The sequence below is a fragment of the Euleptes europaea genome, chromosome 5, assembly GCF_029931775.1.
Source record: "Euleptes europaea isolate rEulEur1 chromosome 5, rEulEur1.hap1, whole genome shotgun sequence".
In the NCBI taxonomy this organism is placed as follows: domain Eukaryota; kingdom Metazoa; phylum Chordata; class Lepidosauria; order Squamata; family Sphaerodactylidae; genus Euleptes; species Euleptes europaea.
The window spans coordinates 31,277,692-31,291,243 of NC_079316.1; the positions used below are offsets into that span (position 1 = coordinate 31,277,692).

At 42.7% G+C, this 13,552-nt stretch overlaps 1 protein-coding gene across 1 annotated transcript; it reads right to left on the minus strand.

The window, feature by feature from the left end:
• Window positions 1-1,232: 1,232 nt before the first annotated feature.
• Window positions 1,233-12,696, minus strand: LOC130478244 (mast cell carboxypeptidase A-like). Its single transcript, XM_056850394.1, has 11 exons — window positions 12,626-12,696; window positions 12,447-12,522; window positions 10,970-11,094; window positions 10,587-10,689; window positions 9,487-9,588; window positions 9,250-9,351; window positions 8,191-8,301; window positions 5,369-5,459; window positions 3,825-4,027; window positions 2,475-2,559; window positions 1,233-1,420 (listed from the first exon to the last, which is right to left on the minus strand). The coding sequence occupies exons 1-11, from the start codon at window positions 12,694-12,696 to the stop codon at window positions 1,233-1,235; spliced, it is 1,257 nt and encodes a 418-aa protein (XP_056706372.1).
• Between the last annotated feature and the right edge of the window lie 856 nt (window positions 12,697-13,552).

Genomic DNA, 13,552 nt, shown 5'->3' on the forward strand with positions numbered 1-13,552 from the left:
TAAAAAAAAAACCTGTATGATCAATGAAAAGTTAAAATAATATAACAGCAGATAAAAGCAGCATAAAATGAAATGGGCTAAAAAGATGGGCCAAATTTCAGGACACAGGAGATCTGCTCATGCACCCCATATCATGTGGCCCTAAATTAGGGCAGGACCTTAAGGAATACAGGTGACTGCTAGTATGCACCCACTGTCATAAACAGTTGTAACACTTTGCTTTCTGGTTACTCTGATAAAACTAAGTGAGAAAGAACACACCTTGGGGGCAGCTTTTGGGGGGCAGCCCATGTCACTTGCAACAATATACCTTGGAGCATTCTGTTATGGGTACAGCTTTGCCAAGGCTGGGTGGGGGAGTGAACAAATATTTCTTCTTCTGAGGGTACAGTGGTTAATGGGGTTTTCTGCCTTGTCTGAAAAAAGGCACCACTATGTCAACAGAAAACAAAGGTACTCTACTCTAAGCACAGTTAGGCTTTTCTAAGTCAATTACAGTTAATGAGCATAGAAGGGTGTAGCTCTGTTTAGAATGGCCCTGGTAGTTTCTTAAGAGACTTTACTCCATTATCCATTCTTAGGTCCTTATTATGCAAGATGGCTGGTGTGAGATGGGTTGGGGGGGAAAGGTGAAGGTCACACGATCCCGGGACAAACTCTTTGGCCATTTTTTGCTTGTGAAACTGGCATGGGAGGGAAGTCTGAAGCCCCCTTCCCACCATGCCACACTTTGGAGAAGAACTGCCCCCACAGCACTTTTTAAAGCAAGGACTTCATCATACGTGTGACTGCTAGTCGCACCAGGGAATCCCTGACCCAACTCGCGTCACACGTCTCTTGTAATAAGTACCTTAGGAGTCTTGTCACAGTAGCTACCATGTGGCAGTGCTGAGCTTCATAGAGGTATTCTTGGTCTTAGGCAGAGGAGACACCTGGAAGTTCTACCTGAGAATTATTTTGTCCTTCAGGGTACCTGGATTTCCAAAACAGCATGGCAGCAAAAATAGTATATATCTGTTCAACAGACATTTGGTAATAATATTTAAGGATTTGTTTTCCCTGGGGGGCTGCTCTTTTGCTTAAAACTGGAACACATATAACTACTCAACTGTGCTCAGACCGAAGATCTCCCATAGTCAAGAATAACTGACTCTGGAGTCTTTCTCTGTAAACATATGGTGGTTTATTCTCTTCCAGATCTCTGCAGAAAGTCAGGGAAGCAGTTCTCCAAATTACAAAGCTTGGCTGAGGATGTAATTGGCAATGAACTTGACGGCCAGCACAATTTCTTGACAAGTTGGCTTGATCTGAGATTCAGGGAGGAGAAAACCATATTTGCCCTTGTCACGAAGCTCAAAGGCAAAGGAGTATTTGATGCCCTGACCGTAGGCCCAGTCTTCAGAACAACCCGATGAAGGATCTGTGAAAACAATGATAGCTAAATGTGCATTTGAACCAGAGAAAGTATCCAGGAAACAGGGAGTTGGATGTTATGACTCCCTTCCACCAAGTCTTCCTTCAGCAGAGAAAGACTTCTTTCAACAAAGAATGACCTTTCTCTGTCAGAAAAAAAAGCCATTCTCCATTGAAGGAAGTCCCATGAAGGATAATTTAGCAAAGGAGTCATAGGCTCCAAGTTAGTGGAAGCGAGTCATAGAATCTAACCTGGTTTAGCCTTAGGTCTTGAATCCCACATAATTACTCAGCACACAGTTAAGAAAATACATCTTGCATATGGATCTGTTTTTAAAACCATTGCTTCATCCATCTCAGGGCTTAGCTATGGTATTCAAATCCTTTTGAAAATCACCCCCTACTAAACAAAAGCTCAAATTTGGCTCTGAGATCCAGTGTGTTTTAGTGGTTAGAATGTCAGAAAAGGTTGTAGGAAACTCAAACATGGATCCTCATTCTGCCACGGAAGCTTGCTTGGTGACCTTGAGCTAGTTACATGCACTCAACCTTACCTACCTCATTTTTAAAAAAGTTTTTTTCCCTTTAAAGCAGCGCGGTAGTGATGATTACCTTTTCCTCTCTTGGAGCTGCTGTTAGCCCCAGTGCCGGGGGGAGACAAATCCATGAATCCTCCTCACCGTGGGGCTAGCTGCAGGTATTGCCAGAGGGAAATTTAGGTCCACAAGACATTAGGAGGTCTGATGATGGAACTCCAGTACTTCATCAGTCAGTCACACACTAGGTACAGAGGAGCCCACAAGTAAATTGAGTGTGGGCCCAACAGAGGTCTTTGGACACTGACAATTCTCTGGGGAACACAGAATGGAGTGGCCAACCTTTTTTCAGCAGGGCTTCAGTGCTTATAACAGTATTTTCCCCTCACTGTGTCAGCATGCCAGTTTCCTTCTTTTACACATGTGGGTAGGAACCCCTGATGCTATTTAACACATTTCTTCAGAATTGGTTGTGTTTATAAAGAAATACAGTGACATATTTACCAAAAAACGAGAAACACTTACAGATTGTAATTGCCGATGATCCATACTTATACTCTTCCCCATACAGGCTGGATATAGCTTTGACAGCTCCCTTTGCAACTTGATTCTGGTTTCAAACAAACAAGCAAATCCTGTTTCTTACAAGTCAAAATATAAATGTATAGAAAAACGGGATAGCCATATCTTTATCTGGCCAACATAATGCCTTTTTGCCATTGTAGTGAAAGGCATTTTAGGAACCTTTCAAGGTTCTCCTTCAAGATTGACAGAGAAACACATTGTCCACGTTTTGTACAGAAACATGTTATGTTATGCCCAAGCAGTGTCTCTATTTTGTAGTGTTATTTACTACCTCCCGTTTACATTAGGGGTGGAGGCAGAATGGTACCAGTAAATGCACTGCCCTATATGGAGGACTGATTGACACCACCTGAATCTAGTTTGAAAAACTCTTTCTAACTTTGTAATATGATAGCATCCACTGGGGAAAAAAAAGACATAAAACTTCCAGAACTTACACGATCAGCTCTGGCAAGCCACAATTTCCCCCAATTCAGGATGAATTTCTCCAGGATCAGTATAATCTTGAAGTAATAAAAAAGGTCTACCTTTAATTACAAACCACGAATGGAAGGGCTCACAGCAGTGGCTCTTTCTCTGCCTTTCCTTTCCCACAGCTTCCCTTTAGGCCCACTAAAGTCAACGTTATGGGCTGAGAGAGCTTCATAGGCAAAATACCACAAGGCCCAGAGTTCTGTAATGAGGCAGGGGAATCAGGCAAAGCCATGACTTGGATGGCCCAGGCTAGCTCAGTCTCGTCAGATCTTGGGAGCTAAACAGAGGTTGGCCCTGGTTAGTACCTGGATGGGAGACCACCAGGGAAGTCCAGGGATGCTATGCAAAGGAAGGCAATAGCAAACCACCTCTGTTCATTTCTTGCCTTTGAAACCCGCTGTAAGTTGGATGCAACTTGATGGCACTTTCCATCACCAGTCAGGCAGAACTACTCCCCCACCAAAGCTTGCTCTGCCATGTTTTCTCTATTAGCAAAATTTGCTATGGCAGGATACAACCCATTAATTTAGGATCACAGGAGGATGTTTCAAGGGAGCAAAGCATAACTTCTAACAATTCATATACACACAAATATTACAGTCACTTGTACTCGATGACAGCATAATGGACATTTCGGTTGGCTATCACTGATTCCCCCCCCCCCCATTTGAAATACCATTGCAAATATAGCAGCCCCACCAAGCAAGGGTGGCTGGCTTCTGGCCCCAATGAAATTGTTTAAAATCTGTTTTTTAAAGATGAAAGAGTCCTTATAAAGGTCTTAGAAAAGTGAAACCATTTGCATTTTCAGTATACCAGCTCATTGTGGTTGGCCACATCCTCATATGTGTAGCCATAAGGGAACAACAGCATCTGAGAGTAAGAATGCACAGTTAGGTAGGCCTTGATTGAAGAAAGGTGGTTACGGATGAAAGTTGTCACTGCTATCGTTTCAGGTTCCGACTCTGCAGAAGACCCGCAGTAGGTTTCCTTACATGGATTTCTGGAAGAATCCACAGCTGTTGTGAAAAGAATATTAGCATTCAATTAATGATACTCGTACAAGCATACCTCGGAGATATTGCGGGTTCATTGCAACGAATATTGCAATAAAGTGAATCACGTGATTTTTTTTGTTTCCCAGTGCATATAAAGTTATGTTTACACTATACTGTAGTCTATTAAGTGTGCACTAGTGTTATGTCTAAAAAAATGTAATGTACTGTAATATACTGTAAAAATGTACTGTAATGTACTGTAAAAAATGTACTGTAATAATTATGAAACGAAGTTTGAAATATTGTGAGGATTTCCAAAATGTGACCCAGAGACACGAAGTGAGCACATGCTGTTGGAAAAATAGCGCCGATGGACTTTCTCGAAAACGCAATATCTGCAAAGCGCAATAAAGCACAGCGCAATACAACAAGGCATGCCTGTAATGTGATCCACACTGACAGAATGAATTAGATCACTTTGAAGACAGTGCTGAGACTGTATCCACAGAAACAGCAAGCTGACACCGGTGCTTCCTGAAGTTGCCCCACTGTAGCTTCTGGCTATGGAGGCTGGGTATGTGCTGCTGATGTCAGCAGCTCCAGGAACTGTCTGAGCTCATCCTGTCTCAGGATCTGGGGAGGCCTGAGAGAGGCAAAGCTGGGCTGTGGGGATCTGTCCAGCCCAGTAGGGTCAACAGCTCTGCAGGGGATGGGACAGTAAGCAGCCAGGAGAACAGTTGCCTGTATGGACTGGGAACAGGAAGATTACACCCTCAGGGCTTCCTGAACTTTGACTCCAACCCTGGAGCAGTTCTGGGGCTGGACAAGGGAGAGCAGGGAAGTGGCCACTAGGAGGCAGAGAAGTCCTACTTATGGAGGATCCAGGAGCAGACCAGGGTGCAAGTTGGTGAGCTAGTATTGAGCTTCAAATACCAGGAGTTACAGAAAGTAGGGAAAACACGAGATGCAACCCCTTATCCTCTCCATTCTGAGGGTTTGCGAGATCTACTCAAACTAGGCAGAGATGGCAGAAGGTAGGACAGGCAGCCTGGCTGAGAGGGAGAACTACAATATATCACAAGCTGGAGCAAAAGGTTCTCTTTCTCTAAGGGAGGAATCTGCTGTTGGAGGAAGATTCCTTTGTTTGGTGGAATGACTCCTTCTTCCAATGGAGGAAGATTCCTTTGGTTGGTGGAATGACTCCTTCTTCCAACGGAAGGAGACTTCTTACCATGGAACATTTCTTCCTTAGCAGAAAGCAGCCTTTGGATACAACCCAATCTATTTTACTCTAGATTAGCCTAAGAAAGCAGTGGACCCGCTCTGAAGTAAGTCACCTGTGGCCTTAGAAAAGATACATACTGCCCCATGCAACACCAAAGTTCCTGTTGAGGTCAACACCGACACAGTCACTGTTGGATGTCTTGGAACGATTCTTTCTCCACAAGCGATTCTATGTGACAAAAACATTGAGAATCTTAAAATCAGTATATGGCAACTTGTTGTTTCCTTATGTGGTCTTTATACCAATAAGACCATGTCAGTTCAAAGAAAGTAATCTACCTTTTACCCACGGATAGTCAACACATCTTTGGCATACTCTTATGCCTATTCTGCAGACCTTCTCCACACTCTGTAGATATAGAGATTTCACAATCAGGAAAGTGACTTTCCTTTACAACTTCTTGGATTTTAGGTTCTACCTTAGGAAGCTAAGATTATAGGAACATATATTAATATAGAAAGCAAAAATCTGTTATACCGAGAAACAGTTATGATAGGTCCCAGTGAAGCGTGTATAAAATAAAGTTTCAACGGTTGCAATCCCAAAAAACACTTTCCTGGAAATAAGTCCCATTGGAGGAAGAGGAGGAAGAAGAGGAAGAAGAAGAGTTGGTTTTTATATGCCGACTTTTTATATGCCGAGAATCAAACTGGCTTACAATCACCTTCCCTTTCCCTCCCCACAACAGACAACCTGTGAGGTAGGTGAGGCTGAGAGAGCTGTGACTGGCCCAAGGTCACCCAGCTGACTTCGTGTGTAGGAGTGGGGAAACAAATCCAGTTCACCAGATTAGCCTCCGTCACTCACGTGGAGGAGTGGGGGATTGAACCCAGTTCTCCAGATCAGAGTCCACCGCTCCAAACCACCTCTCTTATCCACTACACCATGCTGGGATCTACCAGGCTGGGATCCACTTCCAAGTAAACCTGCTCAGGCATACTCCCTCAACCTATATTCATACCAAATGAGCAATCAAAATTGAAATATGTTCAAGTACTGCAAGACACATGTCAATTTCAATCTGTGTCTGCCCTGCAATTCCAACTTGCCATTTTTCTCTAGGGATCTGCACTAAAATGTTATTCATGTTTGGTTAACTTTGTCAACTCACAAAGCCCTTCGAAAGCCTGAGATAATGCAGTGATTGGAGGAAATGGAAATGCTTTACACCAAAATGCCAATCATCATAATCCTCCTTGGCCAAAATACCTGGTTAGACAACATCCATGTTAGGTGCATATATGTGTTGAGACACACTTTCTCCTCACTGCCCCCTCCAGACAAGAGAAACCACAACAGTGATAGACCAGAATAATTTCATGCTACTGTTACCAAATATCAGGTTATTCCATTTGGATCAATTATGTTAGAGAACAGACATGATTTGGTTTGAATGTTTGATTTACTGTTATTCAAACGTACATCTCTACTTTTATCCCTTTCCTGGGAATCTTCCTGAGGAACTGAAGATTATGTTGCTGTCATTTTATCTTCTTAGTCTCTCCTCTCAGATTTCCTGTGTCAGTTTGAGCTTCTTCAAAATGCTATGAATTTTCCACATGGAAAGCACTTTGGTGTGGCTAGGACAAAGCCTACAACCCATGTGTAGATCTCATGTAGATTCTCATATGAGTCTATTCAGTGGGTATGCACGTGAAACACATAATTTGTCAAGCTGCAACCCATCAAGAGCATTTGGGCCATTGAGGCCAGCAGGATATAGACAGTGAAACAGGCACGGGTGATCATTGGTGTGTAATGATCTACATGTGGTTTGCAAGCCTATGAGAGAATGGCAAGGAAGCTAGGCTAAGTTTCTGCTGAACCCTTAGTATGTACTTGCATTGGGTGCTGCAGCTTCATTAATATCCATTTGATTTCTTGATCATCTCAGTCTAGAGCCTAACAGCTTCCCACAGCTGATAAACTGTAAAGTGGTCTTGGTAATGAATTAGGGCTCTTTTTACTTTTGTAGCTAGGGCAGTTGCATCCAGGTAAGCGCAGATGTAGTATCTGTTGTTAGTATTCATTGAACAATGTTCTGTGTTCCACCCAGGGCCCACAGATGTGGCAGAATTTCATTGTACATTGTCCACAAAATCTTTAATTAGCGCTCATCTTCTATTTTACCTTCCTCTAGGACCCGTGAGAAAGTATTTGTGTGGCGCTGAGAGCTTTCAAACTGCAAAATAAGATTGTAAACCCAGAGGGGTAGCCATGGTAGTCTGTTGCAGCAAAATAAAACAAAAATTCAGCGGCACTAATCTGATGAAGTGAAGGTTGAATCATAAATGCCTAGGCTGGATAAATATTTGTTAGTCTTTAAGGTGCCATTGGACTTCTATTTAATTTTCAAAGAAAGATTTGGGTAGCTGAAACCAGACTTTCCTGCATGGAACTATGCTATTTATAGATCTCAAAATAATGTTTGAGAGAATCCTCCAGCTACTTATGAATTTAGTTAACGGTCTAGACTCTATTGTGTGTGTTTGTTGTAGCTGATATTTCTGATGAAGGATGTAGACAAGATGGAACATGTCCAGAGGAGGGCAACAAAGATGGTGAGGGGTCTGGAGACCAAGTCCTATGAGGAAAGGTTGAAGGAGCTGGGTATGTTTAGCCTGGAGAGGAGAAGACTGAGAGGGGATATGATAACCATCTTTAAGTACTATGACCGTAGGCAGATCATGAGAGGGAGGACATCTTGGCCATCTTCTGGGCATGAAGTATGGGTCACTGGGAGTGTGTGTGGGGGAGGTAGTTGTGAATTTCCTGCATTGGGCAGGGGGTTGGACTAGATGACCCTGGTGGTCCCTTCCAACTCTATGATTTATTCCTGGCACTGTTGTCTCACCAAGTGAGGAGCACTGTAGGAAAATAAGGAAAATTTGCATAGTACCTGGGTCCAGCTCCAAATGTAGCCATCTATGTTGAACACAGGAAGGATATAAAAGTTCATATTGTCCAGTATATTTGTCATATTCTGGTCCTTTCCATAGGTCTGAGTGGCCTGACAATGACAGCTCAGAGTCAGCTTAATTTAAGAATTAACTGGAGTAAATTATTTCAATGTACTTCATCATAATCTGCCAGCTATCTTTAAACAGGGGTCCCCAACATGGTGCCCGCCAACACCTTTTCTGGCATCCACCAAATGTTTTTAGGAAGTGGGTGGGGCCAGGTAGGGCTTTTGCCCAACAAGGCTTCTGATTGACTTTTGGAGATTTGATTGGGTGTGCAGATTTTTAAAAAATATTGCTTTGGTAGCAGCTGCCACCAAGCACAAAGATCTGCATTGTGTTACTCAAGTTAAGCTGCAGAAATCATTTTGTGGCTGGCTCCGCCTCCTGTGGCAGCCATTTGGTGGCAGCGATTTTGTTGCTGCATCCACCATGCTGTGTCAGAATGCCAAATATGCCTGCAGGCTCAAATAGATTGGAGACCCCTGATCTAAATAGATTTAATTTATTTAGTGGGTGAAGAAACCTTCACTTTTCCTTACAGATCTGATGCTGCAAGATATTACTAGCAAACAGATAGGGTAGGAATTGATCTTTGTGGGCAGGTTTGATACATCCTCTGGCTTACGCACACAGGAGAATTAGGTGGTGAAACACAGAGTTGATAGAATGGACTGTATCAGGGCAAGTCACGGGGCATCACAGTTTGGAATGATCTCCTATGTTAAAAAAATCCCTGCAAATAGAAACCCAGCTCAGCAATCAAAGACAAAAGGCAGAAGCGGCTGCCCTGCTGGTGTTAGTTTTCTGTTTGCAAGGAGTTTTTGTATGCATTGGAATGTTGAAAGCTTGCAGTCCAAAATGTTCATTGCCTGCAGTCCAAAATGGAGATATTCATTGCTCTGTCTCAGCATTCTACCACCGCTTTGCCACTTATGTCCTCTGCATGGGTGAATCAGGCCTATTACATTGGAAGGAAAAGAGAGTCTTCAACTAACCTCTTTCAGAAACCACTGGCAGAAAGCAGGTGAAATCCACTCTCGTGCATGAATTCCACAGTCCATGAAAATAGCCTTTCCCTTCCCTCTTTCTTTCCCAACCTATTTTCAAAACATATTGTATGGAATATTTCAGCAACTGAAATAAATAGGCTTAGATTAGAGTAACTCTGCATTGGATTACACTATTAGTATTTTATCTATTTGTTGAATATTATCCTGGGAAGAACTTTGTACCTTAAGGAGATACATGGGTCGTTTTTCAAAGGTATTTCCGATCTGGATGCGGGAAACCAGCGTGGGATTCTTTTTTGCAATTCTAGCAGTCCATGCAGAAATCTGAAGTAAAGAATAATGTCTCATTGTTCACCTAGAGTAGGATTAAATGTTAGACACTGAAATCTACATATGATTTACTGATTGCTGCTCATGATATTGTAGCAATAAACTACTTGCTGATCATACTAGCGAGTGGTCCCATACCTTCTAGCACAATATTGTGACATCCTTAGCTTTTTGTATTTCCTAAGGTTGCCAGATGATCAGAAAAATGGTCTGCTTTGCTCTTGTGCCTTTAGCAGCTGCTTGATCTGCAGAAATCAGCAAGTCACATGTTTTGTGGCAAGGAAATAGATGTTGCCTGTGATTGGCTTCATATTCTAGATGCTTGTTAAAGGCACAGGAAAAATGGCAACCCTACTTTTATTTGAAGAAAAATAATGGATATTGCAATGGCTTTGCAGTTCTAATTCCTTATCCTTCTCCCTTTTCTGTTGCCCAAATAACTGGACTCCAATTATCTCTATATCTAGCCAGGTGGAAGAACATAGGTAAAACTGTATGCCCTTTCTCCACAATATTTTCTATCAGAGGCATAAATTTCAGATTCTTCTAGTGTGTGCCCCCATCAAGAACTCGTTATTCATGGAGGAAACCATTGGGAACAACCTTGGTTCTGTTCTACTTGTGAGTTAATTGTCATTTGACTTTTAAAATTCAGGTTACACATACTAAATTACACACATTCCCAATCAAGCACAGAGTATTACAAGTATTTTTTAGTATACCCCCACTCAAAATTCAGATGGAGGGGTGCTGATCCAAGCCTGACTACATTCACCACTGATAAATAGGTTAAAACGAAAAGAAGCACAATAAATGCATGCATCTAGCCATCATATGTTACAGGGTCTGTGGGTATCTTCAGCTGGGATATGCCCATCCGACTCGACCAAAAAACCAAGAACTGTTCCCATTCCCCCCCTCCACAATTCAGCCAGTAGTATTTCATCCACTAAAGAGCATTTGCTTTTCAGATGATAACATTTCTTCTGTACCTTGTGCCATTCATTGTATTTTGTATAACTGTGTCTGCTGGTGAAATTTGTCTCATTGCCAACCTGTTTTTCAATGATTTCTTGCAGGTTTGGAAATAAAACTCTGTGTGATAGAAAATAACAACAACAAAAAACTGTTACAAAGGCTGAAAGAAAATAAGTCACGTACATTGCAAACCTATGCAGAGTCACTCCAGGCTAAGCCCATTGATTCAAATGGACTTAGACTGGAATAACTCTGCATAGGATTGCACTAACTGTGTTATATATGTCATACAACATGCATATATTGAAGATTGTATGATATATGGTGTACACACAACACACACATTTTTAATTTCACATTTAGCAAGAGATCCAATAATTTGCTAAGAGAAACCTACTCATATTGTATTTTATTCTTCTCCATCAGAGTCTGAACAATGTTGGACTGATTGGCATGGACATGGAAATCTACCTCCATCTGGCTGATGATATGCAATTCTGAGTCTGGATACCAAAAGTCGAGCTGCACAGGAAGAAATAATAAGGATCCATTGTTGAAGTGAACATGTACTTGAAAATCCCAGGGTTGCACGGGAGATATGCCAGCAAAAAGCTGGCGTATCTTCACAAAAACAAAAAGGGGAGTTCCCGAGGCGTTTCGGCTAACTAACTAACTAACTAATGTTGGCCCCGCCCCTGGCTGGCACCGGAACACCCTCCCAGGGCGCAGAGGCCAGCGGGAGGCTACGGCGGCGGCCGGGCCCAGTGCTGCTGTGGTGGTGACTGGGGACTGGCGTCCGGGCCTGCACGCCAGCGCTGGGGCCACTCACACCGCCAGCCGCTGGCGTAGTGGGTTCCTGCGCCGGCTGAGGCCTTAGTTGGCCTCCAAAGGCCTTTTGGTCGAGTCACCGGTGCATTTCAGGAATGCGCTGTTGATTAACAAAAAGAGTGTATATATAATGTCACTGGTCCTTATGCTGTTGAAAATATTGCAGCTCTTCTCTGCAAATTGTTTGTGATTGCCACTGATCATACATCTCTTCCTCAACCCAAAAGAGCAACCAAAATGATTAGGGGACTAGAGCAACTGTCCTATGGGGAGCAGTTAAGACGCTTAGGGCTGTTTAGCTTGGAAAGAAGGCGGCTAAGGGGTGATATGATAGAGGTCTATAAAATTATGCATGGTTTGGAGAGAGTGGACAGGGAGAAGTTTTTCTCCCTCTCCCATAATACTAGAACGCGAGGTCATCTGTTGAAGCTGGAGGGTGAGAGATTCAAAACAGATAAAAGGAAGTATTTTTTCACACAACACATAGTTAAATTGTGGAACTCCCTGCCCCAGGATGTGGTGATGGCTGCCAACTTGGAAGGCTTTAAGAGGGGAGTGGACATATTCATGGAGGAAAGGGGTATTCATGGCTATTAGTTAAAATGGATACTAGTCATGCTGCGTACCTATTCTCTCTAGTATCAGAGGAGCATGCCTATTATATTGGGTGCTGTGGAACACAGGCAGGATAATGCTGCTGCAGTCGTCATATTTGTGGGCTTCCTAGAGGCACCTGGTTGGCCACTGTGTGAACAGACTGCTGGACTTGATGGGCCTTGGTCTGATCCAGTAGGGCCTTTCTTATGTTCTTATGTTCTAACCCATGGCATACAGAAAGGGCCCCATCCCTGAATGCCCCCTAAAACCCACAAAATCTTGCTGCCGGGAGATGGGGGAGTTATGGAACTTGCATTCTGCAGACAAAAATGCTTGCACCTTTGAAAACATCTTGTCTCCAAGCCTATGTTATTTAAGAATAGACTAGACTTTATATAGATATTCAGACCATCAGAATAAAGAACATTCCCCAAGTGAACATGTCTCACCTCTAAAATGCTGGCCAAATGCTTCATGAAGCTCACTTGCTTTTCATTATGAGGCTTTGCACGAAACACCTTTGCACTTCAGAAAATAAAGTCAAAAAATGAGTAGAACCCTCAATGAGCAGAACACCAGGACATTAACAACCCTTCCCTGATTTAGTTTTTAAGTGAAAAAGCTCTACCTGTCAAAACTCCAAGCTGAAGTGAGAATAAAAGCAGTGGCAATCAAGCCCAAAGCCAGAAGGGACTTCATGTTTCTTTTCTTCTGCTGCAATTGATCTCTGTCATCTTTATTTTCTGCCTTGTGATCATCTGACTTCTTCAGAGGGTGTTTATGGGGTCATATGAGGTTTCTGCTGCTATGCCTACACCCGTATTTAATGAAATTACAAACTTATTAGTGCCTTTAAACTAATTGGGGAGACTGCTTTTGCAACAACAGTGGCTACATACAATTGGACTATGATATCATGAGTCAAACATAATGAGAAGTCCTGTGGAGTTCATGAGATATGCTTTACTTTCATTGGCCCAGATTTGTGCTGGGGCTATTGCTTTCGAAGAAACCCCATTGACCTTGCTTATGTATGGTCAGATTTTTCTTCATTCACACTCTTCAATGAGGAAATGTGCCAGAACTATAGCTACTGAGCAGGTGGAAGCAGATGTCTTGGACACATCCTTATGGATCTAGGGCCAACTACATACATTCTAGCAGTGGTGTGGTTAACTTGCTACTAAGCAATGTTTCCATATGGTGGGACATGCCAAACCTAGTAGCCATGGTGGAGATGGAAACCTGTCACACAATCTTGCAGGTCCACTTAGGAAGATGATTAAATAAGCTTAGAGTAGCTACTGTATGAGAGACATCCAGCAGATGAAAACACTGAACAACGGCAAGCATCCAGACACCACTACATTTGAAGCTGGCTTAATTCTGGGGTGTGGATATAGGATGCAGTCCATATCATATGCTAGTTAGTATAATGGACCAAATGTATGCCAAACTGTCAGATGTAGTGGATGGAATGTTGGACTACTAGTATCTAGGAGACCCAGGTTCAAATCCCCACTCTGCCACGAAACTTTTGGCCAGTCAGACAAAC

Bases quoted from the DNA above. Each gene is read 5' to 3' on its own strand.
- LOC130478244 (XM_056850394.1), bottom strand. From the start codon at position 12,696: ATGAAGTCCCTTCTGGCTTTGGGCTTGATTGCCACTGCTTTTATTCTC. The intron at 11,095-12,446 runs GTGAGACATGTT...CTTCCTGTGCAG, and splicing joins ATTTGGCCAGCATTTTAGAG to CTCGACTTTTGGTATCCAGA. The intron at 2,560-3,824 runs GTATACTGAAAA...GTTTGAAACCAG, and splicing joins TGGCCAACCACAATGAGCTG to AATCAAGTTGCAAAGGGAGC.